The sequence below is a fragment of the Cervus elaphus genome, chromosome 11, assembly GCF_910594005.1.
Source record: "Cervus elaphus chromosome 11, mCerEla1.1, whole genome shotgun sequence".
Taxonomy (NCBI): domain Eukaryota; kingdom Metazoa; phylum Chordata; class Mammalia; order Artiodactyla; family Cervidae; genus Cervus; species Cervus elaphus.
In genome coordinates, this window is record NC_057825.1 from 92,669,869 (window position 1) to 92,697,837 (window position 27,969).

Below are 27,969 nucleotides of genomic sequence, written 5' to 3' on the forward strand. Positions count from 1 at the left end.
CAAGGAACCTGCTAGAGGGCTTTTGAGACCCAAAGAGGCAACAGAAACCGTGAGTGCAAACCCTGCATTTAATGTGATGCTGGGGGGAGCCCCACTCCTCCCTTCAGCGCCCACCCATCGGCCTGCTGTGAGGCGGGTGAGGCTGCCCCAGCCTCCGTCCTGCGGCTCTGGGTGCCATGCTGTACTCAGTCAGCCTCCTGGGCCTGCCTCTCTGTGAATCGCCTGTGGGACACAAGAAGACACTGTATGGGCTTTGCCGTATTATCCTCCTTCTCCAACCTGCCCTTTCCTACCGGTTGTCCTCTCAGCGTCTCACCTTCTTGCATATTCATACAGCGCCTGCTTTCGCTCCTGTAGACTCTCCTGCCGGGCCCAGGAGGACTTGGCAAATGTTAGGGCTGTGGGCTGAGGGGTTGCCGGGCCAGAGCTGGGGAACTGAGGTGATCACAATGTCAGAGGGCTTGCGAAGTCATCATCATTAAACACGCATCGAATGCCTACTTTGCAAGAGAGGTACTGTGCTAGGGTCTCAGGGTCAAAGAACAGACGTCAGGACAGGGAATACGCAGACTGCCCCATCCCACCTCAAGTCCTGGACCGGCTCATTTTCTGGGCCTCACCTTGGGAGTAGAGGCTGTGGCAAGGGACTGGGTCCCCTCAGTGATGTCTTCAGGCATGAAAGCCACGGCTCCCTCAAGCAGATTAGTGATGGTCAAGTCTACACAGCCAGTCCTGGCTGGGGAGAAGGGAGGAGTGGACAGCGCAGTCGGCTTCTCTGCTCACCTTCTCCCTTCTCCACCCACTTTCCCTCTCGACGCCTGTCTCCTCGGGTAAAGCTACTCTTTCTCATACCTAGGTCTCTCTGGATGACGCCCAGTGGAACATGGGGTAAAACCTCCTTCACTCTCTGAGCCAGACTTGCCAGATGCACATCAGGAGAAGGGCCAGGGGAGTGAGGGAAAGAAGACTGGGCTGCAAAAGAGAAATCCGAAATATGGTGAGTGGAAAGCTAGAGGAGAGAGGCTGATTAGTACAGACACAGGGAGGAAGTCAGAACTGGTTGAAAAACAGTTGAAAAGCTGTATGTCCAGAGACCACACACCTGACTGAGGGCGCAATCTGGGGTGTCTCTGTCGCTTCATGTGCTCTGCTTTGTCTGCTGGAGTGAGTCGTGTCCCTGTCTGGCCCAATTCTTTGGCCAACAGCTAGGGAGAATTGGAGGATTCGAAGTTTCTCAAGTGTTCTTCTCCTTCTCCCAAAGAAAGAACCCACTTCCACCCTGCCCGTGTCCCCTACCACCTGTTGTACACGGAGGGCAAACTCTTCACTCCCCTCCCCCAGCTGTCGATGAACTGGACGGAGCCACCTGCAAAAAACAATCCAGGTCCACGTTGAGGGCACCCACTCTCCACTCTGATACCTCTTTTCTTGGAACAGTGGTGGTGACAGTAGGGGAGATAGTAAATACTTTATATTGCCTCTGTGGTAGGACCTTAACATTAAAAGATCTGCAAATGGACAGGGCAGAGACAGCTACTTCCTTGACCTTGAGATGAGTTTCTCCCAGCCACCAAAGAGTGAGGACAGTTAATACCTTACTTGATACACCGTGAAAGGGACGAAAAGTGACCACAGCAGTTCTGAGACCCAGGAGGCATCTGACACCGTCTGAGGGGAGGGCATGAGTGAGGTCTAAACCAGGGCCAGGAGTAGGAAACTTCCCCTCCAAACCCAGAGATTCCCTGTGGAACACACTCACCACAGAGACAAGGGGTCTCTGGACTCGCAGGGTAAGAGGCTGTACCACATCCTGGATAGAAAACGGCCAGGAACTAGAAGAGTGAAGAAAGTAAGATGGGATTCTAGCCAATCTAGTCAGCAGCTCATACCTGACTTTAAACAGATAACTGTCACACTGTACAAATAGAAATGTGGGAAATAAACAGATTCAGGGGAAAGAACTAAAAGTGGGAAAAAAGTAAATAAACTAGGAAGGTAGGGGGCAGGGCTGAAGAAGGCTGTGAAAACCCAAGGGCCCCCAAGCTTGATCACCTACAGTTGGAGACAAATACCTGTGCTCACTCACCTGAAGCGCAGGAGCCCCTCCCGGCCATTGGTGGCTTCTTCCTCGGGGAATAGCAGCAGAGGGGTAGGGGGAAGCCGTGTTGAAGCACAGAATCTCTTGAGTGACTCCACCAACTCCCCCTGACCATCCATCTCCATAAAGCCCCGAGACCAGCACACAAAGCTTGGGGGACTATTGAGTAGAGGCTGGGAACCGGAAGGAGAGAAAGCAAGAAAAAAAGAATGCCGTGAAGTGAGAAAAACTGACATATGGGTAGAAAAGCGAGGTCGGGGTAAGGGTATCTTGTGGTCCCCAAGGGAAAGCTGCACACGGAGAGGAGCGCCTTGAGCTGAGCCCCAGGGAGCCACTCCGTGGCACTCTCGGCTTCCTCCCTAACTCACGGTGCTACAGCTGGTGAGCAGATTGACTATGTTGTGGTCGAAAGGTGTCACGTGGTTGGAAATGAGGACCCTGACACGGTGATCCCGGAGTCCAGAGTCCTCCTGCCGGGCCACGAGCCCCAGCACCGCACACATGGTCCGCACCACGAACCTGCGAACGCAGGCAGTGGTGACTATCTGGCCTCGGGCCAGGCCCAGCCCCGACCCTCCCCGAGCGCCCGGGTCGGAACCTGCGAAGGACACTGTCTGGTAGCGCGCAGCTGACCAGGAAGACGTGGATCCCAAGAAACAGGCGCAGGACGAGGAGGCAGAACCCGACTGGAGCGTAGAGTAGTAGCGCGAGGAGCAGGAAGCCGTCACCCGGGAGCCTGGGGGCGAGAGGCGGGGTGATCGGGCGCCGAAGGCCAAGTGGACGCGGAAGTCTGTCTCTTCCCGCCGGGGCTCTTACCGGTGCGAATCAAAGAGCCGCTCCGGCCCCGGCGACGAGGGAGGCTCCATTGCCGCTGCTTTAAGGTTGTCTGGCCGATGCCGCCATCTTCGCGCCCCGCCGCAGGGGCTCTTGGGAAGGCGGAGTCTTCGGGCATCCGCCCAGGGTGCCGGGACCTGAAATTCTGAGGCGCCCCGGAAGGGCTAGCGGTCCCAGCATGCCTCGCGGACCTGTGGGCCACCTCATAACTCGCGTCCCGCGGGGACCACAATTCCCGGCATTCGCGGGGCGGGGGCGGAGTTGGCCTCCCGGAATCCTGGGTCCCAGCGTGCACTTCTGGAGACTTCAGGTACCGGCGTCCTCAGCGTCCAGCTGTCCTCCCGCTCACGTCTTTAGGGCGCCGCCTCTGCGCTGGGCGGGCGAGGAAGCAGCCGAGGCGGAGCTGATGGCTGCACTGAGGGCGGGGCGGGGTGCTGGCTGGAGCCTCCGGGGATGGCGGGCTTTGGGGGGGAGTCACTGGGGAAAGGGACCCCTGTTGACCCCTGACCTCCGGGCCCTGCTGACGTCAGGAACTTCTGACCCTCGGACCCGAGTGACTTATGGGGCCCCCAGTTTCAGGACCCGGTTATCTGTGGGGGTCCCTGAACCAAGGACATGTCTGAGGTCCCGGACTTCGGATCTTCGAGCACGGCTGATCGCTGGGACCCCAGATCCCCGGACCCCGGAAGACTCAGGGACTCCTGGAACCCGTCCGCGCCTGTGGCTGGCGGTGGCGCTGGGCGCTGGAGGGGCAGTGCTGTTGTTGTTTTGGGGCGGGGGGCGGGGACCCCCGGCTGTGCTCGCCTCGGTCCTTGGCTCGCCGCCCACCTCTCCCCGGAGCCAGTACAACTTCATCGCGGACGTGGTGGAGAAGACGGCCCCTGCCGTGGTTTATATCGAGATCTTGGGCCGGTAACGGTGGGGGTAAACACTAAGGCAACGAAGCCGCGGGCTAGAGGGCGGGCGAGAAGGATGGGTCCGAGCCTCCTCACATCCGTACTCTCCCCCCGACCCCCATTCCAGGCACCCCTTTTCGGGCCGCGAAGTCCCTATCTCGAATGGCTCAGGATTCGTGGTGGCTGCCGATGGACTCATCGTTACCAATGCCCATGTGGTGGCTGATCGGCGCCGAGTCCGTGTAAGGCTGCCTAGCGGCGACACATATGAGGCCGTGGTCACAGCTGTGGATCCCGTGGCAGACATCGCCACGCTGAGGATTCAGACCAAGGTGGGGGCCGGGGCGGGCCATGTCTGCTTGGGGCTGTGGATTTGTTCACATCCCCAGGTGACAGGTCCTTGCGCCCATTCTCTCCTAGGAGCCTCTCCCTACGCTGCCCCTGGGGCGCTCAGCGGACGTCCGCCAAGGGGAGTTTGTTGTTGCTATGGGCAGTCCCTTTGCGCTGCAGAACACAATCACCTCCGGCATTGTCAGCTCTGCTCAGCGTCCAGCCAAAGACCTGGGCCTTCCCCAAACCAATGTGGAGTATATCCAGACTGATGCGGCTATTGATGTGCGTCCTGACATGAGAGAAATGGAAGACTAGGCTGGGGGAGGGGGGAGGGGGTGTGTGGTACAGGCACCAATTGTGATAGATGGTGGATGAGCCTATATACCGGGATTGGGTCGCAAAAAATGTGGCCACTCCTTCACGGGCTGGGAAAAGAGAGGATTTGGAGAAAGTGTCTACATCCTGGTTGTGCCCCGAGGCATAGAGTCCCTGGATTTCTCCCATATTTTCTCCTTGTCCTGCAGTTTGGAAACTCTGGAGGTCCCCTGGTTAACCTGGTAAGTGCAACATCCTTTCCAAGAATCCCTATCCCAGGTCAGTATGGGAAGGGGTGGGTTTTCCCTAACTCACTGATGTTTGGTCAAGTTTCTGAGCAGTTTCTTGTTGGCTGTCTCCCAGAATCCAACTAGATCTCCCCCAAAACTCCCTGCCACTCTTGCTCAGATACCCCCATCTCCTATTATTTGTTTGGGCTAGAGAATAGTGGGCTGTGTCCCAACAGGATGGGGAGGTGATTGGGGTGAATACCATGAAGGTCACAGCTGGAATCTCCTTTGCCATCCCTTCCGATCGCCTTCGAGAGTTTCTGCATCGTGGAGAAAAGAAGAGTAAGCCTGGCTTGCAGGGAAAGGGGTTTCTTTAAGTGGCAGGGGTGGGGAGGGTTTGCTGTAGAGGGGTCTGTTGGGTGGAGGAGGGGAAGTAAGGATATACCTGGGTGGGGCTCATTTGTCCTTCTAACACAGATTCCTGGTTTGGAATCAGTGGATCCCAGCGCCGCTACATTGGGGTGATGATGCTGACCTTGACTCCCAGGTATGAGCTTTAGGGGTAGCGACACGTGGGGCCATCAGTGTAACCAGTGGTGGGTACCTGGCACTTTTGTTGAGCTTTGTTCTTAGTTCTGTTTTTATCTAAGATGAGTTGCCTCATTCTTGGAGCTATCAGAGGAGCTGTCCTCTCTCATTATCTTGATTTTTCTCACCTTACTATATTTGGCATACCTCCCATCCTGTTATTGCTTAGATTTACAATACCCAACCTTCCAGATGTGGCTTCCCTATGAGTATTTTCTGTTCTGGCCAACTTGATTCCTAATCCCCTGTTTTTATGTTGTTCTTATTTTATATAGTTAAATATCAGATTGATCCTTCTGGGTTAAGCTAAAGTTATAGCACTTCCTAAAGTTATAGCTTCTCTTAGGATTCTCAAATGACATTAGTGCTATTGATTTAACACTGTGTGTCATTTGGAATGTTATCTTCTATATATACATATTCCACTTCCTAACTGCTAGAAGGCAGAAAGTGAATTGTTTTTGTATCAAGAGGATCTAGTGCATGCCCTGTTAACACACTTGTCAGTGTGCTGATGAAAGATTTGGGGCAAACCCCAAATGGGGAGAGTGCCCTGTGATTAACAGAGTCATATGTGTCCTTTCAGCATCCTTGCTGAACTACAGCTTCGAGAACCAAGCTTTCCTGATGTTCAGCATGGTGTGCTCATCCATAAAGTCATCCTGGACTCCCCTGCTCACCGGTGAGGGAGAGGCTGCATTAGGAGGTGGAGATGGGTGGGGCATGTATGTGCCCTTGATCTGGGCCATCTAGTCTCTCCTTTATATCTCTGTCTTTTGCCATAGGGCTGGTCTGCGACCTGGTGATGTGATCTTGGCTATTGGGGAGCAGCTGGTACAAAATGCTGAAGATATTTATGAAGCTGTTCGAACCCAATCCCAACTGGCAGTGCGGATCCGGCGAGGACAGGAAACATTGACCTTATATGTTACCCCTGAGGTCACAGAATGAATGGATCAGCAAGAGTAGGAGGCTCCTGCTCTGATTTCAACCTTGATTTCATGGCTTGGGCTCTGAGGGCACCTGGACAGAGGATTAAATGAACCAGTTGGGGGCAGGTCCCTCCAACTACCAGCACCGATTCCTGGGCTCTGAAGAGTCACAAAAACACTTTTTATATAAAATAAAATTATACCTAACAACATGTCATACTGAAAAATGAGGGGAAGGGTGGAACACTGCTCTTTCCCCCCACAAAAAGGCTAGAGGTAAAGCTTTATCTTCCAGAACTGAGGGGAGATACTGGAGTTAAACAATTCTGACCTCCCTATTCAAGAAAGCGAGCTGCTGTTGTCTGTTGTCCTGGGCAGTTAATCAGGTGCGCCTCTCTGTGGTGTGCTTGGCTTGGTGCTGGGCCTGGGCGCAGAATTCCCCAGGCCTGGCCACAGATCAGGACAGCTGGCCTAGGAAAGAGGGCAGTGATTTCTGCTTGACGGTCCACAACCGCAGTGCACAACGGACGAGTGCTGTGGGCCTGCTGACGTCAAAGCTTTCTTGGTAAGCTCCTGAGGTAATGGCAGCCTCAGACCCCTGCCATTAGGGGCCAGTGGTGGTCTGTAGAGGAAGGTGGTGGCACCTTAGATGACCTGGTTACTGGTCTGGCCAGGGTAACGTTCAAACCTCCTGTTGGCCTCTTCACTGAAGGCATCCCCTGCAAGGTGAACAGGTAGTTTGGGTAGGAAAACAGACCCATTGTGGGGAAGGGTGGGTGGAAATGGAGAGACCGGGAGATCCAGAAGTGGGTGGGAGGCCCAGAAACAACCTAGGGAGATGAGAATGAAGGCCTTTCCCTCCCACCCCCAGGCCTTCTGGCTGCTCTTCCCGCCAGATACCAATGTGACAGTTGTGCACCCAGATGCGATGTCCATCATATTTGCAGTTACATTTCATGGCGTTGTTGGTGAAGTCACTCTCTGCTACTTCAAAATTGGGGTTGATGACCACCTGTGAGTGGGAGAAAGCCAACAAATGAGCTGCATTCCTCAAATCCAAAGCTGCCTTTAATAAACACTCCTCCCACTCAACAAGCGCAAGTCTCAGACCCAGGCACCTGCAGAATGTAGTTTCCTGGTTTCACATCTGTGATGTCAATCCATTGACAGTCGATGTCATGCCGGTAGAGATCCCAGCAGCCCACAGTGATGCCCTGCTCTCCAAAGTTGGCACACTCATACCTCTTGGAGACATCTGAGGAAATGAGCATGTGTCATGTGAGGCAAGGCTGTGGAGATGAGGATAGTGCAGTCTATTCTAGGCCCCAACTCACCCTCCTGACATTCGGTGTCTTCTAGACAGAAACTAGCTTTGTGGCCCTCGGCCACCTTGGTGCCGTTGGGGGTCAGGATATCGTAGTGAGTGAAGATGTCCATACTGTGATAATGCCTGTGGGGACAAGGGAATCCCTGTTTCCTTCCCTGCCCCCGCAGGCGCACCTCTTCCCCAGTGGTCTTGCCCTTCTACTAGTTGACCCTCTCACCCATGACACTCATGCCACACCCAGGAGTGGCGCCCGGCCTTGGGCCTGAAGTCAGCACGTCCCAGGTTGTGGATCTGGGAGGAGAATCTGAGCAGACGCCGGTGGCCGTAAGGCCAGTTGGCTGAGCGGGCCGAGCTGGCCAGGCAGTTCTCTTCAGCAGCACAATACAACATGTGCAGGGGCCGGTCCTCGATGTAAGCGGTCTCCTGCACCAGTGCTGAGTGCAACAGCAGATCTGATGCGGCTGCACCGAGGAAGGGAGGAGAGTTAGACGTCACTGCTGAGGGGCAGGGACAGGTGGGAGTGCTTCCATCCCCTCCCCCAGAAAACTGGGGTGAGACTGGCTTTCCACAGGGAAAGTGTACCCCTCCAAATTGCAGCTCTCCCTGCAAAGAGGTGAGCCAGAGCCTCCCTTCCCTGGCTTGCACCCCCCAACACTTCACTCACTTTCAGAACAAATGACTCCAGCAGTAAAACGGCTTCCCGTCCTCTTGCAGGTGACATGGGTGCCATGATGAGCACACTGGTCCAGGGACAGCTCAGTCCCTGTGCAGCGCACTCCACTCATCACCACCTCTGTTATGTTCCCCGAATCCCAGTACCAGGTCTCCTGGGGACGTAGAGAGGTGTTTTTGTGAGGCCACCATCCAGCCTCCCCAGCCAAGGGACTCATTTTGACAGACCTCTGTCCCCAACACAACCTTTGGAGGCAACAGCCTTGGTTCCCCTCTCCTCCCCACTCACCTGCAGGCCGTGGTTGGCATAGCCCAGTCCGAGCTGCCTGCAGGCAACCATGGCCTCCAGTGTTCCCCAGTCGTCTCCGCAGATGAGGCCCCAGCGAAGGGCCCCCGGGCCCCCTGTCTGAACTTCCACTCGCCCTTCATGGCGGCTGCGGCCCCCGGTGAGGCGGATCTGCAGTGAGGCAATGGAAGTGCTGCGGAAGCTTTCGGGGTGGGCTAGTGGGAGTCCGCAGTGGGCCTATGGCTGAATGGTGATTCAGAAGCACTCACAGGGCTAGCAAGTGGTGGCATCAAGGGGGGCTGCAGGATGATAGGGGCCTGAAGGGCCATCAGACTGCATCATGACCAGGTAGGACTGGATAGGACGAGATACCTGAACCAAGGTGGAAAGAGTGACTGACCTTGGTCTCCACCCCAGTGTAGGGCAGGTTGCATCGGACACCAGCATCTTGGCTATGGGAGCAGTCTTCGGCTGTGATGTTCTTGTGGGGGCACTTCCAGAGAGAGAGTTCCTGTCCAGAGCATCTCACTTCACTTAAGTGGATGGCACCCATGCCTAAGGTCAGAAGTCAGAGATCGGGAGGTTCTAACTTTACTTTCTGCCCAGGGGTCTCCTTCCTAAGGAATGTAGCCCTCCAGGAGTATGTACCTCCTACCTCCCCCTCTCTCCAACCTGTACCCGCCTCACCCTGCCCCATGCGGGCACCGCTCAGAGCCTCTCGAGCACTCCCGAAGCCTAGCTCCCGACACACCACGCTGGCTGCTTGCAGGTCCCACTTGCGATCACAGACCGTGCCCCACGTGCCAGCCTTCAGGACTTCTACCCGGCCCTCTCCTGGGTGGGCTCCGCCCTTCAGACGCACTCGGGCCTGCAGAGGAGAGAGAGGTGCCCAGCGGTGAATGGGAACATCAGCACAGAGACAGTAGACCTGGGAGATGAGTGAGATTCTGGTGGGAGGGAGCGGGTGGTCTCAGGTCTGTGGCCCAACCCCTGGAAGGTTCCTCTCTGTCCTCCAAGGTCAGAACTATGCTTAATCAAGGGGTGGCCAGGCTACGGGCTTCTTCACCTGGGTGGTGGGGAAGGTCATAGTGTTTCACACACCTCCCCCTGAGGCTTCGACTGTTGCTTCTTCTGGCCACTGGACGCTGCGTAGAGAGGGCTTGGCACACAGCTCACCACCGCAGGGGCCCCCCCAGGGCACCTGGTGGTGTCATTGGCTCGATAGAACTCCAAGGAGCAGAGGGAGAGGTGGGCCTCCGTGCCCACGCATGCCACCCCGTGCAGACCAAAGGAGTGTTGCTGCCGCCGGGCCAGCAGCCTGGGGGGACAGGAGTGGGAGTAGTTGGGTAAAACAACGCGCCTGCCTCTTTGCCCACTACCCTCCTCCCGCTCCATGCCTCCGCCATCCCCCAACCTTTCATGACCGCTTTAGTTCTTCTTTTCTTCTCTGCAGAAACACAGAGACAAAGAGACAATGGTAATGGGGAGTTTCCAGGCTGAGAGAGCCCAGACGGGGGGTCCTTGGGTATGTTCTGCAACAGAAGAACCCTGTGGGGAGGAAGGCTAGTTTTGACTTGCCTGACAGCAACCTTGTTCTGTGTGGTGTCAGGGAGCTGGCCCTAATGGAGGCTGAAGCTGCTGTGCAAAGAGATTAGGAAGCCAGGACCGACCATCTGGAAGAGATAGGCAGGAAGGAGTAGCTAACAGGAAGCCTGAATGGCCAGAGTAAGCAGATCTTTCTATTACGCTGGGACTGAAAGAACTAAATGAGTCAGGATGCAAAGAAGTGAGTAAGTCTTGGGTCCACATGGCTTCTTAAGAGGCCAGAGGGGCTTCCAGGCCAGAGGATGATGGGCAGTTACAGGAAGAACAGAGCAGATGGTGAACAGGAAAGACAGGAGTTGGTATAAATAGGAATGAAGATGTACAAATACAAGACAGAGACCACACGACCAGAGAAGGAGAGGGAATATGAAAAACAGAAGGGTAAGGATAACCCCAGACCGAAAGCTGAACTGTATGGGTCTTTAATGAGGTAGTCCATGTTTCTGTAGTTTAAATGTAACAGAAATAATGTTCCATAGCCACCTGAGCAGGAAAATGGGACTAAAGTAGAGACGTTAAAACTTGGAAACAGCAGAGAGATGCTGGAGAGAATGAGGGGACTTGCTTACCAACACCAACGGAATGGAATATTGCAGTGAGCCATGTGATAAGAGCTTTCTTCCTAGAACAGCTGGTTTGAACCCAGAGAGGGAAGGAACCAATGAGGCCTTGTGTTGGTGGAGTGGGCCTTTGAGGGTGGTCTGGTGGTGAATTACTGCAGTAATGTGCTCTATCACTTAATGTCAGAGGAGGAATATGATGATTTGAAGCCACTGGCTAGGAAGATACACAGAGGGATAAGTTATAGACAAATCAGACAGAGGAGGCCTAGAGACTTTACAGAATACCTTTGGAAGCTCAAGATAAGTGGACTCTGAAGCTCAAAGAGACTTAGTATTCTTTCGAAGTCCTGTCTGGCTGAAAATAAAAGTGAAAGAGGTCATCACTTTAACATGGGGGTGAGGGAAGGCCAGAGTATGGCCATGTTGTGCAACAGAACCCTAAGCTAGAAGGGCACTGTGGGAACACCCCTAAATCCCAAGGCCTGTTGCAGGCACCAGAGGGAGGAGCTGGGGCGTGAGGGGTGCCTGGGACCACTGAGTGATCCTGGGATGCTGTGAAGAGAGGCGGAGACAACAGAAAGGGCTGAATTCTCTACAGCTCACCCACTGCTGAAGAAGCTCTCCAGGAGACTTTTCATGCACAAACTGCCTTCAGAAGCCAAGTGAGATGCAATCATTGGGATTGGGAGCTTTTTGTTCCCTGGGGTTCTGAAGGCACCCAGGAGGAAAATGATGGAACTGGGAGCCTAATTGTGTTAACTGGGTCAGAGAGTCAGGACTGCCATCTGACTCCTTGCCTGGGAAAGGTTCCAGAGGGGATCCTGAGTATCACATCCAACCCAGTAGCACTTACTCCATTTAACGATTATCAAATAAAGGTAGGATAGGAACACTGATCCTTTAGGGCAACTTAACTTCTTGGGCGAGAGGCAAGCATGGCATCTGAAGAGTATCTACTAAAATCTGCTGGGGGAAGATAAATAAGCATGTGGAACAAGAGAAGTCAATGCGTGAACTTCTATGGAGATTTTTCAAAAATCCTGTGACGAGCATAATTCCTCAGACAAAAAACATAAGGGCCAAAAAAAAAACCAAAAAAAAACAAAAACCCAACCAAACAAAACCCCAAACAAAAGGGCCAATCTTACTTTACATTTTGGTGAATCATCTGGAAGGTGGCTTGTAACAGTTGCTGCTGCTCCTCCACCTCCTGATGGAGGCGTCTCTTGGACCCCTTCCTAACCACAGCCCGATGCCCCCGACTCATCGCTTGGCACTCCCTTTCCTCTCCACCCAGCCTAAACTTTATTTACCTCTTAACTGGCCCCCTGCCCATTCGGGTTTTGGGTTTGGCTTTAAGCTTGGTGACTGGTCTGAAAAAAGGAGAAAGAAGTTAGTGGAAGTAGTGGTCAGGTACATTACCCGGGAAAGGTAAAGGATTATTTCTTTTTTCTGTTTCTAGGAAGGACCCTTCATGCAGAGCGTGGGAAGGAGCAAAGCAAAGGCAGTCAGATTTTCCTCATACACTGCTGAATACCACTTAACTGTATTTTTGGAATACATGCTGCTCTCTGGATTCAGCAACAGTGATGAGAAATCTGGTGATGTCTGTCCAGGTGGTGAGGGGAGAGGAGATGAGAGGAATGGTGCAGGGAGGAGAGAGTGTGGGAATGTAGCTGAATGAAGGGAGGTTAGGAGTTAGGGGAGGGGAGGAAGCATGCAGGTGGCGGAGGCTGGAGTCCAAGCTATTTGGGGGCAGTATAAAGATGCAGAGGTCTCTCCTTAGTCATTCCTACATTATTTCCTCCTTGTGTTTCCTAAATCAAAGCTTACCCATCCCCATGCCTGCCTCCCCTCCCCTCCCTCCTGGAATGGCCATTTTCCAGCCACATCCCTAATTCATCAGCTTGGGTTCTGGGATGGACATGGATAGGCTGCCTTCCATCCATCCACCTCCTGGGGCCACAGGGATGAGCAGGAGGTCCCGGGGCTCTTGCCCCATTACCTTCCAAGGGGCTTGGAGCGTCGGGCCGAGGCTTTGGCCGCTCGCTTCCTCAACTTTCTGTGAGGATAAGACAACAGCAGAGTCAGGAACAGTCTAGAACCAAGTGGGAAAAGTTGGTGGAACAGGGACCAGGGGCAAGAGTTCTGTTTTAGCAGTTAGCAGCCTCCTGGTGGCAGGATCTTATAACATTAGATGCCCCAAGGCTCTGCCCTTCACAGCTGTTTGGCCTCATAAGCACATGAACAAGACAGGTGAGTTGCAGTGAAGGACGTGGACTCGGGGCTGATAAAGACCCTGTATCAGGACCCACAGAAATTAGGCTAAGGTAGATGGGGAACAGGATTCTTGGACTGATATTAGGGCTGATCTAAACCTGGGGGAGAACTGGGGGGACAGATTAAAGTGGAAGGGTGTTAAGATTGCCAGACTGACTAGGCAAGGAGAGAGAAGTGGCCTGGTCACACCTAGGGAGGCTGACTGTGTATTTTTTTTCTGGATGCACTCTGGCTTCTGGCATATCCAGGCCTGAGGCCAGTGAACTAGGACCAAGGAACAAGGCTGGACAGCAAGGGACATTAACTTGGTCTGACTGGGGAGCATGAGACCAGGATGCTTAGGATGACAGCATCCTTCCTGTCTAAATTAAATCCCATATACTTTAGTCATTCACAAACAGCTCATCTCCCAAACTTACTTCTAGGGAATTAAGGTCTAAAACCTTATTTCTTCTTAATTGACCTAAATATTTGACCTATTTTACTCTTCAAGAGGTTACCTTAAGTCTAATGAATGGAAACTAGGTCTGTTTCTCCTCTCATTCTCCCTTTGATTTCAAAGACTTTCATTTTGCCCACTCTTTGTCCTGTCCAACTATGTATAGATGAATGCAGGTCTTGTCTGTCTGTCCTTACAAAATTTATGGAATTCCCCATTATCCTTTTAGTTATCCTGTCTTTGAACATGTTCCTGTTCGGCTGTTTCTCTTGAGTTATATTTGGATGTGGTATATTATGTGCAGATGTGCTAGGATTTTAATATATAAACAGGGCTGAATCTGCTTGGTATTTCCTACCTTGGCTTCTTCTTGAGGATGGTCTTTGCCAAAACATCCAATACGTCCAACATTCCTAGCAAAGAGTCTACAATAACTCTTGGGTCCCTTTCCTGAGACACTGCTAAGAGTTTAGAACCTTTCATTGGATAAGTATAGGGTAAAATGTCTTCTCCAAATGTCTTTTTCTCAAGCATGTCTGAAATGAAATAGATCTGGCACTTTCTTTCACCAGTAACCAAGAGAAATCACGTAACGGTACTCAGAAAAATGTATTATCTAGAAATTTAGAAGTACTTCTCTAGTTATTTAAGGACTTTATAAGGTCTTTATAATCATATGGTATATATAATTATTAAAATATACAAGGCAAATACAGGTTACATTGAGGACCTGGTACTTATTTAGGACCAGTGCTGATACCTGTCTCTCTTTTCTAAAGTCACCACCCCTAAATGTTTCTGAATTCCTTCCCCTATTGAACTTTTCTCTCCTCAATTGAGAAGTTGCACATAACCTTTCCTCAACTGAATCCTTTTAAACATATTCAAATCTCTCTCTCTCACACACACACACTCCACCCCACATTTCTTCTTAGTAGAAAAACTTTTCAGTAGTGTCAACACTCATCATCTTTCCCGCTCACTCCTTAATCCACTCCTTTCTGTTTTTCCCCACCCATCACTCCGTGATGATAAATCTGGAATTTTTTTTTGTCTCACACACCACCGACTTTTGGTAGTATCTGACACTGCTGCTCTCTCTCCCTCCTTAGCTGTCACAACACTACTAGCTTTATTTGAGTCCTAATTCTGGATGCTCTTTCTTGGTCTTCTTTGCAGCCTCCTCCTCTATATAGTAATTTACATTTTTGGAGCTCTAAGGCATTCTTCTCACTTCAAACCCTCTCTTTATATATCCTCATTTACATCTAACCTTGTATATCCCATTGCCTTCTTGATGTTCCTACTTAGATATCTCAAAATTATCTAAAATTTAATGTGGGTCCAAAAATAAACTCATAATTCTTTTAGCAAAATCTATGCCAGAAACTTAGGAATCAACCTTGACATCCCTCTCTTCTTTGGCTCCCAAAGTCAATCCATAACCAAGTCCTGTCAATGTTCCTTCCTGAATGACTCTCTAATCCATTTGCTCTTGCTCTTCTCTAAACCATTCTCAAAATGCAAAGTGATCTCTGGGAGCCACAAACCTGATCATGTACTCTCACAGCCCTCCTCATTGAAAAACTTCAATCACTTTCCATTACTTTTACCATAAAGATTCAAATCATTACCGTAGCCTATAAGGTCTTCTATGATCTGGTGCCAAATTAACTCTCTCGTCACCTCTGTATTCTCAGCACCTTGCACAGTGCTTGGCAAATAGTAGGAGTTCAATAAATATCTGTCAATGAATATATCTGAATATGAACTAGAATATCTGAAATGAGCTAGAAGAGTGCCTTCTTAAATAGCACTTAAGCTCTTAGAACCTCAACCTCTTTGCCTGCAAAAAGGCAGTAAATTGTTCAGTTGTCTGTACATTCTTTTCCTCTTCTAAAATTCTACAACTTTCACATGTTCTAGGGTAGAAGTACCAAATCAAGTTGAAAAATGATAAACACATCACATTCTGATTTTCTTATTCTTTAAATCTTACTAACTTCCTCTAAAAGCTAGCAGATGCATCTTCTTTCTCCAAGGAAGGCAGAGTTGTTTATAGCTATCCTGCCTAGCTGTTATAATTGTATTACCTATGAGGAGTCTCCCTCTGTCTGACTTGACCTGTGAAGGAATATCTACGTTAAATTCTCATCACAGAATCTCCTAGGACCACTGTAATCTCTTTCTCTACTAAGAATGAACTCTATACTTAATACATATCTCCTTTTCCAGCCTTCATATCCCAGACTCAGTAAGAGATTCCAATATGCACACATATATTCCTGATTTCTGAAACTTTCTTGAGTCCATGCATACTTAGGGACAATTCCTGGGCCTCAAAATTCCCAGGGATGGCCCATGTCTAAAGCTAGTTCATATTAACTTGAAGCCCAGAGATGCCAGGCATCATCCTTCTCTTAAGTAGCCTCAGAATCATTTTAATTATCTCTTCTTTTATTTTCTATATTTTATCAGTCATCCAACATCTATTCATTCCTCTCTCTCTGTTGTCATCCTCCTAATCAGCTTCATTTTTATAATTCCTAATTAATCTTACTGCATCTAGAACCTCCTCTTCCAAATCACTACTATCAGACAAACTTTAAAAAACACTGGCCTTATTTTATCACTGTCCCATACAAGTACTTTTATTTTTAAATTTTTCATAGGATAAAGGTAAAACTCTCCAATCCGGCATTAAAAGTGTTTCATTTCCTAGCCTTACTTTATCCAGATTTTTCTTCCACTATTTCTCAGTATACATCTTCTCTCTGGCTTCCCTGGTGGCTCAGCAGTAAAGAATCTGCCTGCAGTGCAGAGGACATGGGTTCGGTCTCTGGGTTGGGAAGATCCCCTGGAGAAGGAAATGGCAACCCACTCCAATATTCTTGGCTGGAAAACCCCATGGACAGAGGAGCCCAACAGGCTACAGTCCATGGGGTCACAAAAGAGTTGGACATGACTTAGTGACTGAACTACAGTCTTCTACTCTAATCAACTGTCTTTCAAAATATCCTGTTCATTTTCATCTCTGTTGGGGTCAACAATGACATCCAAGTTACTAAATCGCATTCATTTCTCAGTCCTCATGTTTTTGGAAGCATCAGCAGTAGTGACTCAGTTGATCCCTCTCTCTCTTCCTTGAAGCACTTTACTTGGCTTCCAGGTTTCCACACTCACATGGTTTTCTTTCTACCTCACCTCCCTTTGCATTTTGCCTTATCTTCCTGACGTCATAATGTTTAAACTCCCTAGAGTTCAGTCCCTGCACCTCCTTTTCTCTATTTACACTCCCTCCCTTGGTGATGTTGTCCAGTTTCAGGGCTTTAAATACTTGTATTCAACTGGACTCTAGAGTCATATACCCAATAACCTCACCATTTCAGTGTCTAAAGCACCTTGAATTTAATTGGTCTAAAAACAAGTTCCTAATATACAATCTCCACTCTCCCGTCTCCAGATAAAACATGCCCTACTCACTGTCTTCTTTATCAAATGAGGCCAACTCCATATCTAGCTCAGGCCAAAAACCTTGGAATGATCCTTAATTCTTCTCATTCTCTCACACCACACTGAATCCATCAGCAAATCCTGTTGGCTTTATCTTCAACACAGAATTTGATCACTTTTTCACCACTTTCACTGGTCACATCACCTCTCATTTTCTTTAGGTGGCTTTCAGGAAACAATAACTGCCTAACAAGTCTCCCTGCCTCCTTGACTCTACACATTCCTTACAGTCTATTCTTAACAAAACTGTCCAAATAATATGCAAAAAGTGGAAGACAGATGTCACACCTCTGCTCAAAACCTCATCTCACACGGTAAAAATTAGTCTCTCAAATGGCCTTACATGATCTGACTCCTCATTCTTTCCTTATCTTCTCCTAAATTACATCTCCTGTCATTTTCTGCCTTGTTCACTCAGCTCCAGCCCCAGTGGCCTCCTGGAGTATGACAAGAATTCCCCCAACCCCTCATCTGCTATCTTCTCATATATGATGTTTCTTCCTGGAGATGCTCATCAAGATTTCTGCATAGTTTGTGCCCTTTAAATATTTTCTCAAATGATGCCTCCTCTGACTTATTTTAAAACTGCAATTCCAGTTCCACTTCCTAACATTTTCCCTGCTTTATTTTTACCTATTACACTCTTTGCCATCCTTACATTTTGTAATTTTACTTTTTTCCTGATTCTTCCCTAGTTCATGAGATCAAGGATTTTTTGGGTTTTTGTTTTTTTTTTTGGTTGTTGTTCATTGTTGAATTCCTAGTGTCTACAACAGTCCCTAGCATACAATAGGCACTCAATAAATGTTTATTCTCTATACCTTTGTTCATGCTATCCTCTTCATCTGAAATGCCTGCTATTTAAGTCGCACTAATCTTTCAGAACCTGGAGTTTGGATTTGAAAAGGTAAAGAACAAGCACAGGGAAATATAGGCCCAAGGTAGATAATAGCAGAGGAGCATAGCACATAGATGTTTTAAACCGTATATGAGTTGCTATACCAGGAAAAGTATATTCCTTGGAGCCTAAAGAATTTTCAGATGTGTCTCAGAGCCAAGGCAAAAAAAATTTCAGCAAGTATGGAAATGACTGGAGGCTGGATAATGTACTAACTTTCAAAAAGGAGGAAAAGGATTCCTCAATTTACAGATAATTTATGTTCTAGGATAGTCATTAAATAGAAAGTTTGTGAGCATTGAGGAAAAAATATGGTGATCCTTAGAAATCTAAATGGATTTCAGTAAAAGTCAGCTCAATCAAACCACCATGATTTCCTTTAAGATTACTAAAATTGCAGAATGGCTGTGAACATAGTATATCTGGATTTTAGCAAAAGACTATAATTTCATTATAGATAAGATGATGAAATGTTGGCTGTATCACTGTAGTGTTCAGTTTGTCCCAACTGTTGAAAAAACATTTCACAACTAATGATTAAAGGTTGGATGTAAATCTGGAGGATTCATAAGAAGAGTTAGACTTTGGTTTTAAAGATTTCAACAAATTTAACAGTCACTTTGATGAAGTCAGGAGGCATAGCTATCATATCTATTGAACAGAGGGGGCAGGGAGGGATGACAAGTGCAAAAAAATGTCAAGATTCAAGATAATCTCATGGGATCATTATGGTTTTTAAATGATGTATCAGACATGAGATCATGTATCAAACATTTCATAGGGTAAACTCAACAGATTTAGGTTCAAATAGGCTGCTCTGTCAGTATCAAGGAGGAGGGAAGACCTAATTTAGGTGATTACAAGGTCAATATGAGCAGTGGGATGCTGCCTCAACGGAAAGGCAGTGCAAAATCTAGATATGCTTTCATTAAAAATGAGCTTTTATGCTGTACCCTGCCCCGATCAGCCCCACATCTGAAGTAGCGTCCCCAGCAGAAGGTCACCCAGATATTAAGAGCTCTTCCTGCAAAACTGGTCTAAGGAAGAGCTGAAGAAAATAATCATTTAAATTACAAAGAGATTTCCAAATTTCTCAAAACGGCCAAACTACATGCTCCAGGGAAGCAAGACCCACTAATCAAAGAGCCTGTCCCCAGTGTGATACATTCCCCGGAAGCCGGCGCGTACACCGGGGCTCCAGGGCAGGTGGAGAGGGCCGGCCTCCGGGGCTGAAGGATATTCTGGAAAACTAGCTTAGCAGTCCTGAGTGCTCTCGCGCTCACAGACGCCTACTGGGCCGCCGGGACCCAGGGAAGGGCCTCGGCCTCTTCCGGCGCCCTCCGGCCTTCAGGGATTGGCGGTCAGCATGGGACCGCCGCCCCGCGGGCGCCCCGGGCCTGTCGCCGTCAGACTCACGGCGTCTGGCCCCGCCCGGGTGCTGCCTCGGCGGGGCGTGGTCGCTACCCCCACCCACCGACCTGGACCCGCGGGCTCCCGGGCTGCTGGGCGTGGCCTCGCGAGGCCCAGCTCTCGCCCCCGGGCGCGGAGACGCCACCTGTCGACCGACCGCCTCTCGGGCCCCGACGCCACCGCCGCCGCTCGCCCCGCCCCGGCTCTGGCCACTGGGGCCAGAGCTTCGCTGGTCCCCGCAGCAGATCCGCCTCGGGGACCGCTTCATGGTCCGAGATCTTTCAACTCTCTAGTTTCACAGAGGCCTCCACACTCCCCCCGGCTGCCCAGGTGAACCAACCCCTTCGGAGGCCCCTCAACACCACTCCTTAACAAGCGCCCCTCAACTCCAGTCCGCTGCACCAGTGCCCACGTCCCTTCACCTGTAGAAGGCCACGTTGACCCGCTTTTCGCTCGGGAAGCCCAGCATCCCGCAGATGACGTGGCTGTTGTGCGCAGTCCAGCCTTTGTCACACACTTGCGACCAGCCATCCGGAAGCCTGACTTCGACCAGTCCCTCAGTCACGGGCAGGGGCCGTCTGCCCCTTCCAACGGCTGGCCGAAGTCGCACCTCCTCCACTTGCAGGTGATGCTCTACCTGGGGATGGGACCACAAGCAGAGGAAGGAATCCCAGTGGCACCTTTCATATGTCTGGCCACTCTTAAGAAACCCTGATTGAGTGCACTTGCTGTGACCCCAATGGCGAGATGGGGCTGAGAGGCAGGCCTGTTCTCTGTGAGGTACTGACTGAGGTGTGTGGGTGTGTTGGCTTTCCTGCAGCCACGAGTGTAAGGACTTGCTGTGCTCTGAGAAAGGGTCCAGAAGAAGCTGGGGAAGGAGCATCTAACTCTGCTTGGAGCCTGAGGGAACACTTCACAGAGGAAGTAGCACTGAAGTAGGAGAAAGTTAAGAGTGAAAGGTTCCCTCAGGAATACCTGAGCTGAGAGAGAGCACAGGTGCCCTGGGGACCGGGGATGAAGTCGGAGAGGTTCATGCCAGGCTTAGTTACTTGAATGCTAATGCTAAAGTAAACCTGGACTATATAGTGTCTCAGAGCTCTATCATTTTGCCACCTCCCCAGTTTCCCACCAACCCCAATTATCCCATTGGGCACATGGGATCCTCTCCATTCTAGTATCTCCACATATAACCACCCCACAACCCTTTCTGTCTTGCCATCCTGGGTGGTATGTACGTATGTGTGTGTGTGTTTATGAACTACAGACCTCAATGACATTGGAATCTGAGAAGCCAGGGAGGCGCTCGTCCTTGCAGATGACCCCAGCATCCTCATCGTGGGTACAGTCACTGTTCCCCCAACCCCGGGAGGCACATTCAGTCACACTCCGCTCAGTCCCACTGCAGCTCAGGTTGTCCAGCCAGATGCGGCCTGTGTGGGAGGGGAGATAAGGGGGTAGAGGGGCTTGGAGAGGTAGTATGGGGATGTTGGTGAGGGTGAGCATGGAAGCCTCACACCTGGTAAGAGAATGGGTAGGGAAGGGACAGGGGACCCTGGAAAGGAACAGGAAAGGGAGCATGGGATTGATGGAGGGTTGATAGTGTTCTGGGGATACCCAAGAATTTGGTAGGGTGAATAAAAAAACCCAAGAGTCAACACTGAAGTTCTGATCAGTCCTTACCCTTTCAATGATAGCCGCCTCATGTGCGTGAGGCACTCTGCCAAGGTATGTACATATGTGATCATTCTTAGAACAGAGCTGCCATTAGATATTATCACCATCTTGTATAAAGAAATTGAAGTTCAGGGAAGGGAAGTAACTTGCCTAGGATCATACAGCCAATGCCTGAGGGCTTAGGGATTTGAGCCACTTGTGAGACTTGGAAATGTAAGATCCTTTCACCTCAGCCTTGCATTCTCCTATGTGACTGCTCTGTGCTGCCATGTTGCCCCATGTTCTACTCTTGACCTGGGCCAAACTGAAATGAGTATCACTGACTTTCTTTCAGAACTTGTGGCCCCTCAAAGGGCCATGTGCAAGGAACCCTCATGCATATCCTGACAGGACTTAACCAGCTTCTGCTGGGATACCTACCTCTCGCCCCATTAGGCTGTTGGAACCATCACAAACTATTGAGATTCTTTTATTACTTTCCTCCACTCCAGGTCTGATTCAGTCCTTTGATGCCACCCAGAAAAATCCCTCAGTCGAATGATTGTCTTCATGTTTGAATTCAACCATCATGTAATTATTATCCAAAGCTTTTTCATTTCATATCATATATCCCTGGTTTCTTCAGCTATTCCTCCTTGAAATGTGGCTTCCAATCTTTTACATCTGGTAGCTCTCCTCTGAAAGTACTTCCATTTCCAGGAACCTAAGTTCCCTATTCAGGGATTAAACCTGTGCCCTTGGGAGTGAAAGTGCAAAGTCCTAACTACTAGACCACCAGGAAATGCCCAGTACTTCCATTTTCTACTGTCTGTTTGAAAATGTGGCATCTAAAGTGATACTTTATTCCAGATGTGGTCTAACCAGTGGGAATTGGGGGTTAACTGCAGATTGCACCAGCTCTATCAATCCCACTGTGAGTTTATACAATGCAAGTGCCCCCAGGTCTCAGAATTGCTCCTAAGTCCCTACTAACCACATCATTACTTATCCTAAAATTTATACTTGTCTTTGGAAGCCCAGCTTGTCGGTTTCAGCTCTAAACTATAATCTGATCTTTTTGACTGTAGTATCTGTGATCACTTTTGTCTTTGGGACATCCAGACATCATTTACCTGCTCTCAGCTTCCCATGAAACCAGCTGTACTTTAATCATACAGGGCTCATCTGTGTCAGGGCTGTCTTTGCATGTGGCTCTGTAGAATCATACTTTTGCAGGAGAAAGTAACTTGCAGATCATCTAGTCATTTTGCACATGGGGGCATCTGAGGCTCAGAGAGGGCATTGATCACACAGCTATGTGTTGGTTGGTTTATCCTCCGCGGGTGTACTTGACACTGGCTGTTCTTGGTGTTCTGTGTCCCCGTGGCTGTTCCCTCTCCCTACATTTAGGCTGTACTTTGGCAATACCTAGGCTGTGCCTGAAGCATTGCTCACCTGTTCCAGGGCCATATTTGGCACTGTGGGTCCAGCCTGTGGCCTCTGTGAAGCCCAGCTCCCGGCATAGGACATGAGCAGCCTGCAGCGTGAAGTCATCGTCGCAGATGGTGCCCCATTCACCAGCCCGCTGTATCTCCACGCGGCCCTCGAATGGCTTCCTGGGGAAACCAGCCAGCCGAAACCGCAGCCCCTGGCTCCCGGCCCTTTTCTCAGGTGCCGCGGATGGGGTTGGAGAGCCCAGGCACGGACTGCAGAGCAGGCGCAGCAGCAGCCCCCACAGGCTCCACCGCCAAACACCGACAGGTCGCATGGCAGGGAAGGCCTGGGTGCCCCAGAGAGAGAGCAGCTGAAATTGAGAAGGCCAGGTCTGAGAGAGAGGTCATGAGAGGAAGAGACACCAGTCAAGACCAGAGACAGAGAGCCAGTGTGACAGAAAGGGAGGGACCCAGGGGCTAAGAGAGACAGAAGGAAATACACACTAAATAAGAAGAGAAATACAGAGTAACAGAGGCACAGGCTGAGACACCCAGATTGGAGAGGGTGGGGGGGAGGGGGAGAGAGAGAGAGAGAGGGAGGGAGAGAGAGAGAGAGAGAGAGAGAGAGAGAGGAGGCTCTCCTTCTCTTCTGTAAAGAATAAATGCTCACTATTAGTTGTTATGTCTCATAATGTCCTTTCCCTGGTTCTGCTGTCATCACCTCTATATCCCGACTCACGGGTCAAGAAGACCCAGTGATCAAAAGACAGAGATTAGAGACCAAGATCAGAGGCCCATCAAGATAAATAGGTTGAGACTGAGCAGGAGACACAGACAGGGAGACCCAGACAGACAGGATGTGAGGGGAAGGGAAACTGTGGGAATAAAAGGGGACCAAACACAGTGGAGAGAGAGAGTGTTGAAAAATGGACAGAAGGGGATCAGGGGAGAGTCTGGCACACAGAACTGGGGAGCAACTGAGAAAGGCAGGCAATGAGTAAGGAGTTCAGTTCAGTTCAGTCGCTCAGTCTTTGCGATCCCACAGACTGTAGCACGCCAGGCTTTCCTATCCATCACCAACTCCCGGAGCTTGCTGAAACTCAGTATTCTTGCCTTGAGAACCCCATGAACAGTATGAAAAGGCAAAAAGGAGGAGAGGGACTGACAAAAGCCAAGGAGCAGAGACAGGAGGGACCCAGATGATCCTGTTCAGCCAGTCAGAGAGAGGACAGATAGTTACTGATTGTGGAAAGAGGCAGGCAAGAAGGGGTTTAGGGCACCCTCAGATCTCAGGTCCCCTAAATGGGAATCAAGCTGAGAGTCCTTTCTGGGCAGATTCCAGGTAGAAAAGGCATAAAACCAGAATGCATTGGAGAACTTGGTACACATCCTACATGCCGTGCAGGGTCAAGGGGCCCAGAAGGGCCAGGCCTCAAGGTGGGGGTGGGGTGGGTGGGGTTGTCCAAGCCTCCTGCCAACACAGCCATCTCTTTCCCGGGGCAACAGGAGGCAAGAGCACTAGTCGGCTTCTCAGCCAAGGCCTTCCCTCTGTCGGGAGAACAGCTCCTTTACACCGAGCTCCCCCTACCCCTCACCCCCCCATGCTTCCCCCAACTCAGACAAACAACACAACAGGGAAGCTTTGTTTGGGGACATTTTGGCTTGGGGACCCAGGGAGAGGGCCTCACAGAGGAGCCCCTAGCCTTCGGGCACTTCGGATGCCCTATTTGGAACACCCTGTAGCCCCCACTCCCCAGTATCTGCTTCCTTTCTCCACTCTTCTTGTGTCTTCTTTGACTATATAACTCTAAGTAGCTTGGCTTTCCTTTGATTCTATCCTTCATCACCTCTTTCCCCAGGTCCCTCCACCATCCTCTCCATCTACAGCTCTCCTTCCTCCCACCGGGAGCGTGACTCCCCCTACCTTTGGCTGAACGGGGACCCTAGCGGCTGGGAGAAGAGTCTTGGTCCTGTAGATCAATCCTAGGACTTCCAAAAAAAAGTACTTGGGAGACTGCCCTTCTTTCTCCCCCGCCCCCCCACCCTCCCCCCGCGCCTCGTTCCTCCCACGTCCCCTTGAGCCCTCCCACATTCCGCCTTCTCCCAGGATCCCTCCCAGGCCAGTTCCCTCCTCTTCTCCCCTCCTCCTTGGAGCTGGCCGCTGCCGCCGCTCAATCTCCCTCCCGCCCCCCTCCTCGCCCCTCCCAGCCTGTTTAATAAAGCTCTTTTTTCCCGCGGGTTGGGTGCCGGGCAGCTGCGGTCAGAGAGATGGACACACAGGAGGCCCCGGGGCCGCAGATTACCCCGGGCTGCGCCCCGTGCGGCGACTCGGCTCCGAGCTCCGGGAAGTCTTCAGTCCCCGGCCCCAGCCCTTCCCCCACGTCCCCGGCTCTGCGGACCGTAAATAGCCCATCTCCCGCGGAGCAGGGGTCGGGTCAGGTCCGGGGAACTGAAGCCTCGAAGGCCCAGAAAGTCCCTCCAATGCCCCAGGGTGCCCGTAGGCATTTTCAAGATGATGTCACGGCCTTCACTCTGATGTCACGTTGAGCATCTGACGTTGTACGCAGCCCCCAAGCCTAAGAGCCAGAGTGCTCTGACCGAAGTCACGGGGTTTCTCTCGGAGAAGCCACTAGTGCGAAACCTAGGGCTGGGGGTGGGGGTCTGGAGGTGGTACCCCTTCCCCTTTCTCTGGCCCATCTCCTTCCTCCCCTTTCTCGGTTCGCGGAGGTTGGGGAGGGGTGGGAACGCCTCCCGCGAACCCCGCCCCGCCCCGCCTCCGGGCCCGCCGGGCCAGGAAGCGCGGAAGGAACCGCCGGGGGCCATGGACGGGGCCGTGATGGAAGGGCCGCTGTTTTTGCAGAGTCAGCGTTTCGGGACCAAGGTAGTGTGGGCAGGGGTTGCCGAACCCCATCAGAGCTAGGGGTGGGCGACTGAGCCCAAACGGAGGGAAGGGGCGCGCGGCCGGTAGGGGAGCGGCGCCGGGACCGGAGAGCCCTGTGACGTTCCCTCTAAAATGCTTTGCACATTCTTCGGAGAAGCGTCCGCCGGCCTCCGGGTATGCCTCTCTAGCCCTGGGGAGACAGAGCGGCATCCTCCTGGGGAAACTTCGCCAGCGGTCGGGAAGCCTTAGTCTTGAAATCAGCCCGCTCGGGTCTTTCCTTCCCCCGTCGGGGCCGGGCAGCCGGTGCTTGTCCGCTCCCTCCCCAGCGTCTCTCGGCTCTTTCCCCAGAGATGGAGGAAGACCTGGGCGGTTCTCTACCCGGCTAGTCCCCACGGTGTCGCGCGGCTCGAGTTCTTTGACCACAAGGGGTCGAGCTCTGGAGGTGGCCGAGGGAGCTCGCGCCGCCTGGACTGCAAGGTGATCCGGCTGGCAGAGTGTGTGAGCGTGGCCCCCGTGGCGGTGGAGAGCCCCCCTGAGCCTGGCGCCGCAGCTTTTCGCCTGGACACCGCACAGCGATCCCACTTGCTGGCGGCCGACGCGCCGTCCAGTGCAGCCTGGGTGCAAACGCTGTGCCAAAACGCCTTTCCGGTGAGGGGCCCGGGGCGCCACTGGGCCCAGGAGGCGAGGCGGGGAGGGAGCAGTTACGGCGGCAGAGGAACTGGGCTGGCTCAGACCCTGGGAATCGCGGTGAGGGAATCACAGCCTCCTTCATGCTCCTTCTCTTTACCCCAGAAAGGCAGCTGGGCCCTGGCACCTGCCGAGAACCCACCCAAGCTTTCTGCCCTGGAGATGCTGGAGAACTCGCTGTATAGCCCCTCCTGGGAAGGTAGATGGCCTGAAAAGCCCCAGCAGGGAAGGGGTGGAAAGAAAGGGTGTCCTAGGAGGGGAAGTAGGAAGCGCCTGAGAGCTAGCTTTCAAGTGTGTGTGTGTGTGTGTGTGTACAGTCTGCTCCCTTCCCCCGCCCCCCCCCCCCCCCCAGTCCTGGCCAGGTCCCAGTCTGTGTATTCCTTCCAGGATCCCAGTTCTGGGTGACGGTGCAGAAGACTGAGGCTGCTGAGCGCTGTGGCCTGCATGGCTCCTACGTGCTGAGAGTGGAGGCGGACAAGCTGACTCTTCTGGCCGCGGGGGCCCAGAGTCAGATATTGGAGCCACTCCTTTCCTGGCCCTACACTCTGTTGCGTCGCTATGGCCGTGACAAGGTACAGTGCTGTCAAGACAGGACTGGCTCCCTGGGTTGGGCGCCTGTGGGAGGGGTGGACAGGAAGGTGGGAGACTGCACTCTAGATAACTTTCTCTTGCCTAGACCATGACCCACCTCCCTTTCCAGTGCTCTCTTCTTTGTAGGTCCCCTAGCAGGTTCTAGCCCTGTGACTCACCTCCTCTGATGGCTCCTGGTAACACGTTTCCCTCTACATTCTCTTCAGGTCATGTTCTCTTTTGAGGCTGGCCGCCGCTGTCCCTCCGGCCCTGGAACCTTCACCTTCCACACGGCACAGGGAAATGACATCTTTCAGGCAGTCGAGACTGCTATCCACCGACAGAAGACTCAGGGGAAGGCTGGCCAGGGGCAGGATGTTCTCAGAGCTGATTCCCATGAAGGAGAAGTGGCAGACGGGAAGCTGGCTTCCCCCGCGGCCCCCCTGGAGCTCCCAGGCAGCCCTCCAGCCCTGTATGCTGAGCCCTTAGACTCCCTGCGCGTTCCTCCAGGCCCGGGCCAAGATGCTCTATACTCAGACCCCGTGGACAGCACCCCTGCGTGTGCAGGCGAGGGGACACAGTTAAAGAAAGCTCTCTACTGGGACTTGTGTGAGCATGTGCAGCAAAAGCTGATAAAGGCCAAGTTGACAGACCCTAAAGAAGACCCCATTTATGATGAACCTGAGGGCCTGGCCCCAGCCACTCTCCGGGGCCTTTATGATCTGCCTCAGGAGCCCAAGGATGCATGGTGGTGCCAGGCTCGGGTGAAGGAGGAGGGCTATGAGCTCCCCTACAACCCTGCCACTGATGACTATGCTGTGCCCCCCCCTCGGAGCACAAAGCCCTTCCCAGCTCCCAAGCCCCAGGGCCGGGCCTTACCTGAATCTGGTGCTGCAGCTGGCGGTGGCAGCCAAGGCCATAGCTCAGACACTGCCCTGTACAGCCAGGTCCAGAAAAGCGGGGCCTTGGGGAGCTGGGACTGTGGGCCTCCTGCAGTAGGGACTGACAGGACTGGGGCCAAGTCAGAGGGTTCCACGTGAGAAATAGGGCGAAGCTGAGGTTGCTGATAGGAGGACCATGGGGAAGGGGCACGGGATCAAAGGAACCTGTTAGAGCCAGCAGGCACCAGGGGGCCTGTGTGCAGAGACCGGGATGCAAGGGGGGTCAAGGCAAGGAGAATCTGTCCCAAGAAGTCATGGAAGCGGGACAGAGTCACAAAGAGGCTCAGGGATGGGGGCTGGGGGAGGCCAGCACCTCTAAGTCATCCCCACCAAAGGAAGGGGTAGCTGCCAGAGCAGAACTGTAGAAAAGGGTATTTGATCAGAGGCGGTGTGGTTTGAGAGGCTTGTATGGAAGTAAAGGGTGACACTGAGCTGTGTCTGGACCCCTCCCCCTTCATTGTTCTTTACCAAATATATACATATATATATATAATTTTTGGGGGGGTAAGTTTTATTCTCATTAAAGTCAGTTTGGATTTACGAGGTCTATGTCTGTGAACAGTCATAAAGGGGACAGAGTGGCAA

The 27,969-nt window shown here is 51.8% G+C and overlaps 4 protein-coding genes across 18 annotated transcripts; 2 read left to right on the top strand and 2 right to left on the bottom strand.

The window, feature by feature from the left end:
- Window positions 1–49: 49 nt before the first annotated feature.
- On the bottom strand, window positions 50–3,049 carry AUP1 (AUP1 lipid droplet regulating VLDL assembly factor). Of its 3 annotated transcripts, none has more exons than XM_043918475.1 (12): window positions 2,915–3,049; window positions 2,697–2,834; window positions 2,467–2,617; window positions 2,087–2,271; window positions 1,760–1,832; window positions 1,595–1,668; window positions 1,300–1,366; window positions 1,103–1,205; window positions 853–972; window positions 621–736; window positions 317–435; window positions 50–222 (listed from the first exon to the last, which is right to left on the bottom strand). In XM_043918475.1, the coding sequence occupies exons 1-12, from the start codon at window positions 2,962–2,964 to the stop codon at window positions 186–188; spliced, it is 1,233 nt and encodes a 410-aa protein (XP_043774410.1). In that variant the 5' UTR covers window positions 2,965–3,049; the 3' UTR covers window positions 50–185. The 3 variants fall into 3 exon arrangements, with proteins under 3 accessions (XP_043774410.1, XP_043774409.1, XP_043774411.1); XM_043918474.1 differs by having other exon boundaries at window positions 50–242; XM_043918476.1 differs by lacking the exon at window positions 50–222 and having other exon boundaries at window positions 357–497.
- Window positions 3,050–3,110: 61 nt separating this feature from the next.
- HTRA2 (HtrA serine peptidase 2) lies at window positions 3,111–6,436 on the top strand. The gene is made up of 8 exons (XM_043918470.1): window positions 3,111–3,844; window positions 3,956–4,160; window positions 4,249–4,443; window positions 4,686–4,718; window positions 4,943–5,048; window positions 5,184–5,253; window positions 5,881–5,976; window positions 6,080–6,436. Exons 1-8 carry the CDS (start codon window positions 3,111–3,113, stop codon window positions 6,243–6,245), a joined length of 1,605 nt encoding a protein of 534 aa, XP_043774405.1. The 3' UTR covers window positions 6,246–6,436.
- LOXL3 (lysyl oxidase like 3) lies at window positions 6,385–26,758 on the bottom strand. 11 transcript variants are annotated; one of them, XM_043918452.1, is made up of 17 exons: window positions 26,623–26,758; window positions 22,328–22,676; window positions 20,486–20,649; window positions 19,642–19,856; window positions 12,685–12,777; window positions 11,993–12,052; window positions 10,965–11,030; window positions 9,613–9,829; window positions 9,199–9,379; window positions 8,912–9,066; window positions 8,515–8,682; window positions 8,218–8,380; window positions 7,771–8,014; window positions 7,561–7,676; window positions 7,345–7,481; window positions 7,127–7,238; window positions 6,385–6,945 (listed from the first exon to the last, which is right to left on the bottom strand). In XM_043918452.1, exons 2-17 carry the CDS (start codon window positions 22,638–22,640, stop codon window positions 6,872–6,874), a joined length of 2,478 nt encoding a protein of 825 aa, XP_043774387.1. In that variant the 5' UTR covers window positions 22,641–22,676; window positions 26,623–26,758; the 3' UTR covers window positions 6,385–6,871. The 11 variants fall into 11 exon arrangements, with proteins under 11 accessions (XP_043774387.1, XP_043774388.1, XP_043774386.1 ...); XM_043918453.1 differs by lacking the exon at window positions 26,623–26,758 and adding an exon at window positions 24,230–24,294 and having other exon boundaries at window positions 12,685–12,741; XM_043918451.1 differs by lacking the exon at window positions 26,623–26,758 and adding an exon at window positions 24,230–24,294.
- Window positions 24,507–27,924, top strand: DOK1 (docking protein 1). Of its 3 annotated transcripts, none has more exons than XM_043918471.1 (5): window positions 24,507–25,186; window positions 25,535–25,834; window positions 25,979–26,072; window positions 26,261–26,445; window positions 26,671–27,924. In XM_043918471.1, the coding sequence occupies exons 1-5, from the start codon at window positions 25,127–25,129 to the stop codon at window positions 27,481–27,483; spliced, it is 1,452 nt and encodes a 483-aa protein (XP_043774406.1). In that variant the 5' UTR covers window positions 24,507–25,126; the 3' UTR covers window positions 27,484–27,924. The 3 variants fall into 3 exon arrangements, with proteins under 3 accessions (XP_043774406.1, XP_043774407.1, XP_043774408.1); XM_043918472.1 differs by lacking the exon at window positions 24,507–25,186 and adding an exon at window positions 25,193–25,360; XM_043918473.1 differs by lacking the exon at window positions 24,507–25,186 and having other exon boundaries at window positions 25,817–25,834; window positions 25,983–26,072.
- Window positions 27,925–27,969: the final 45 nt, after the last annotated feature.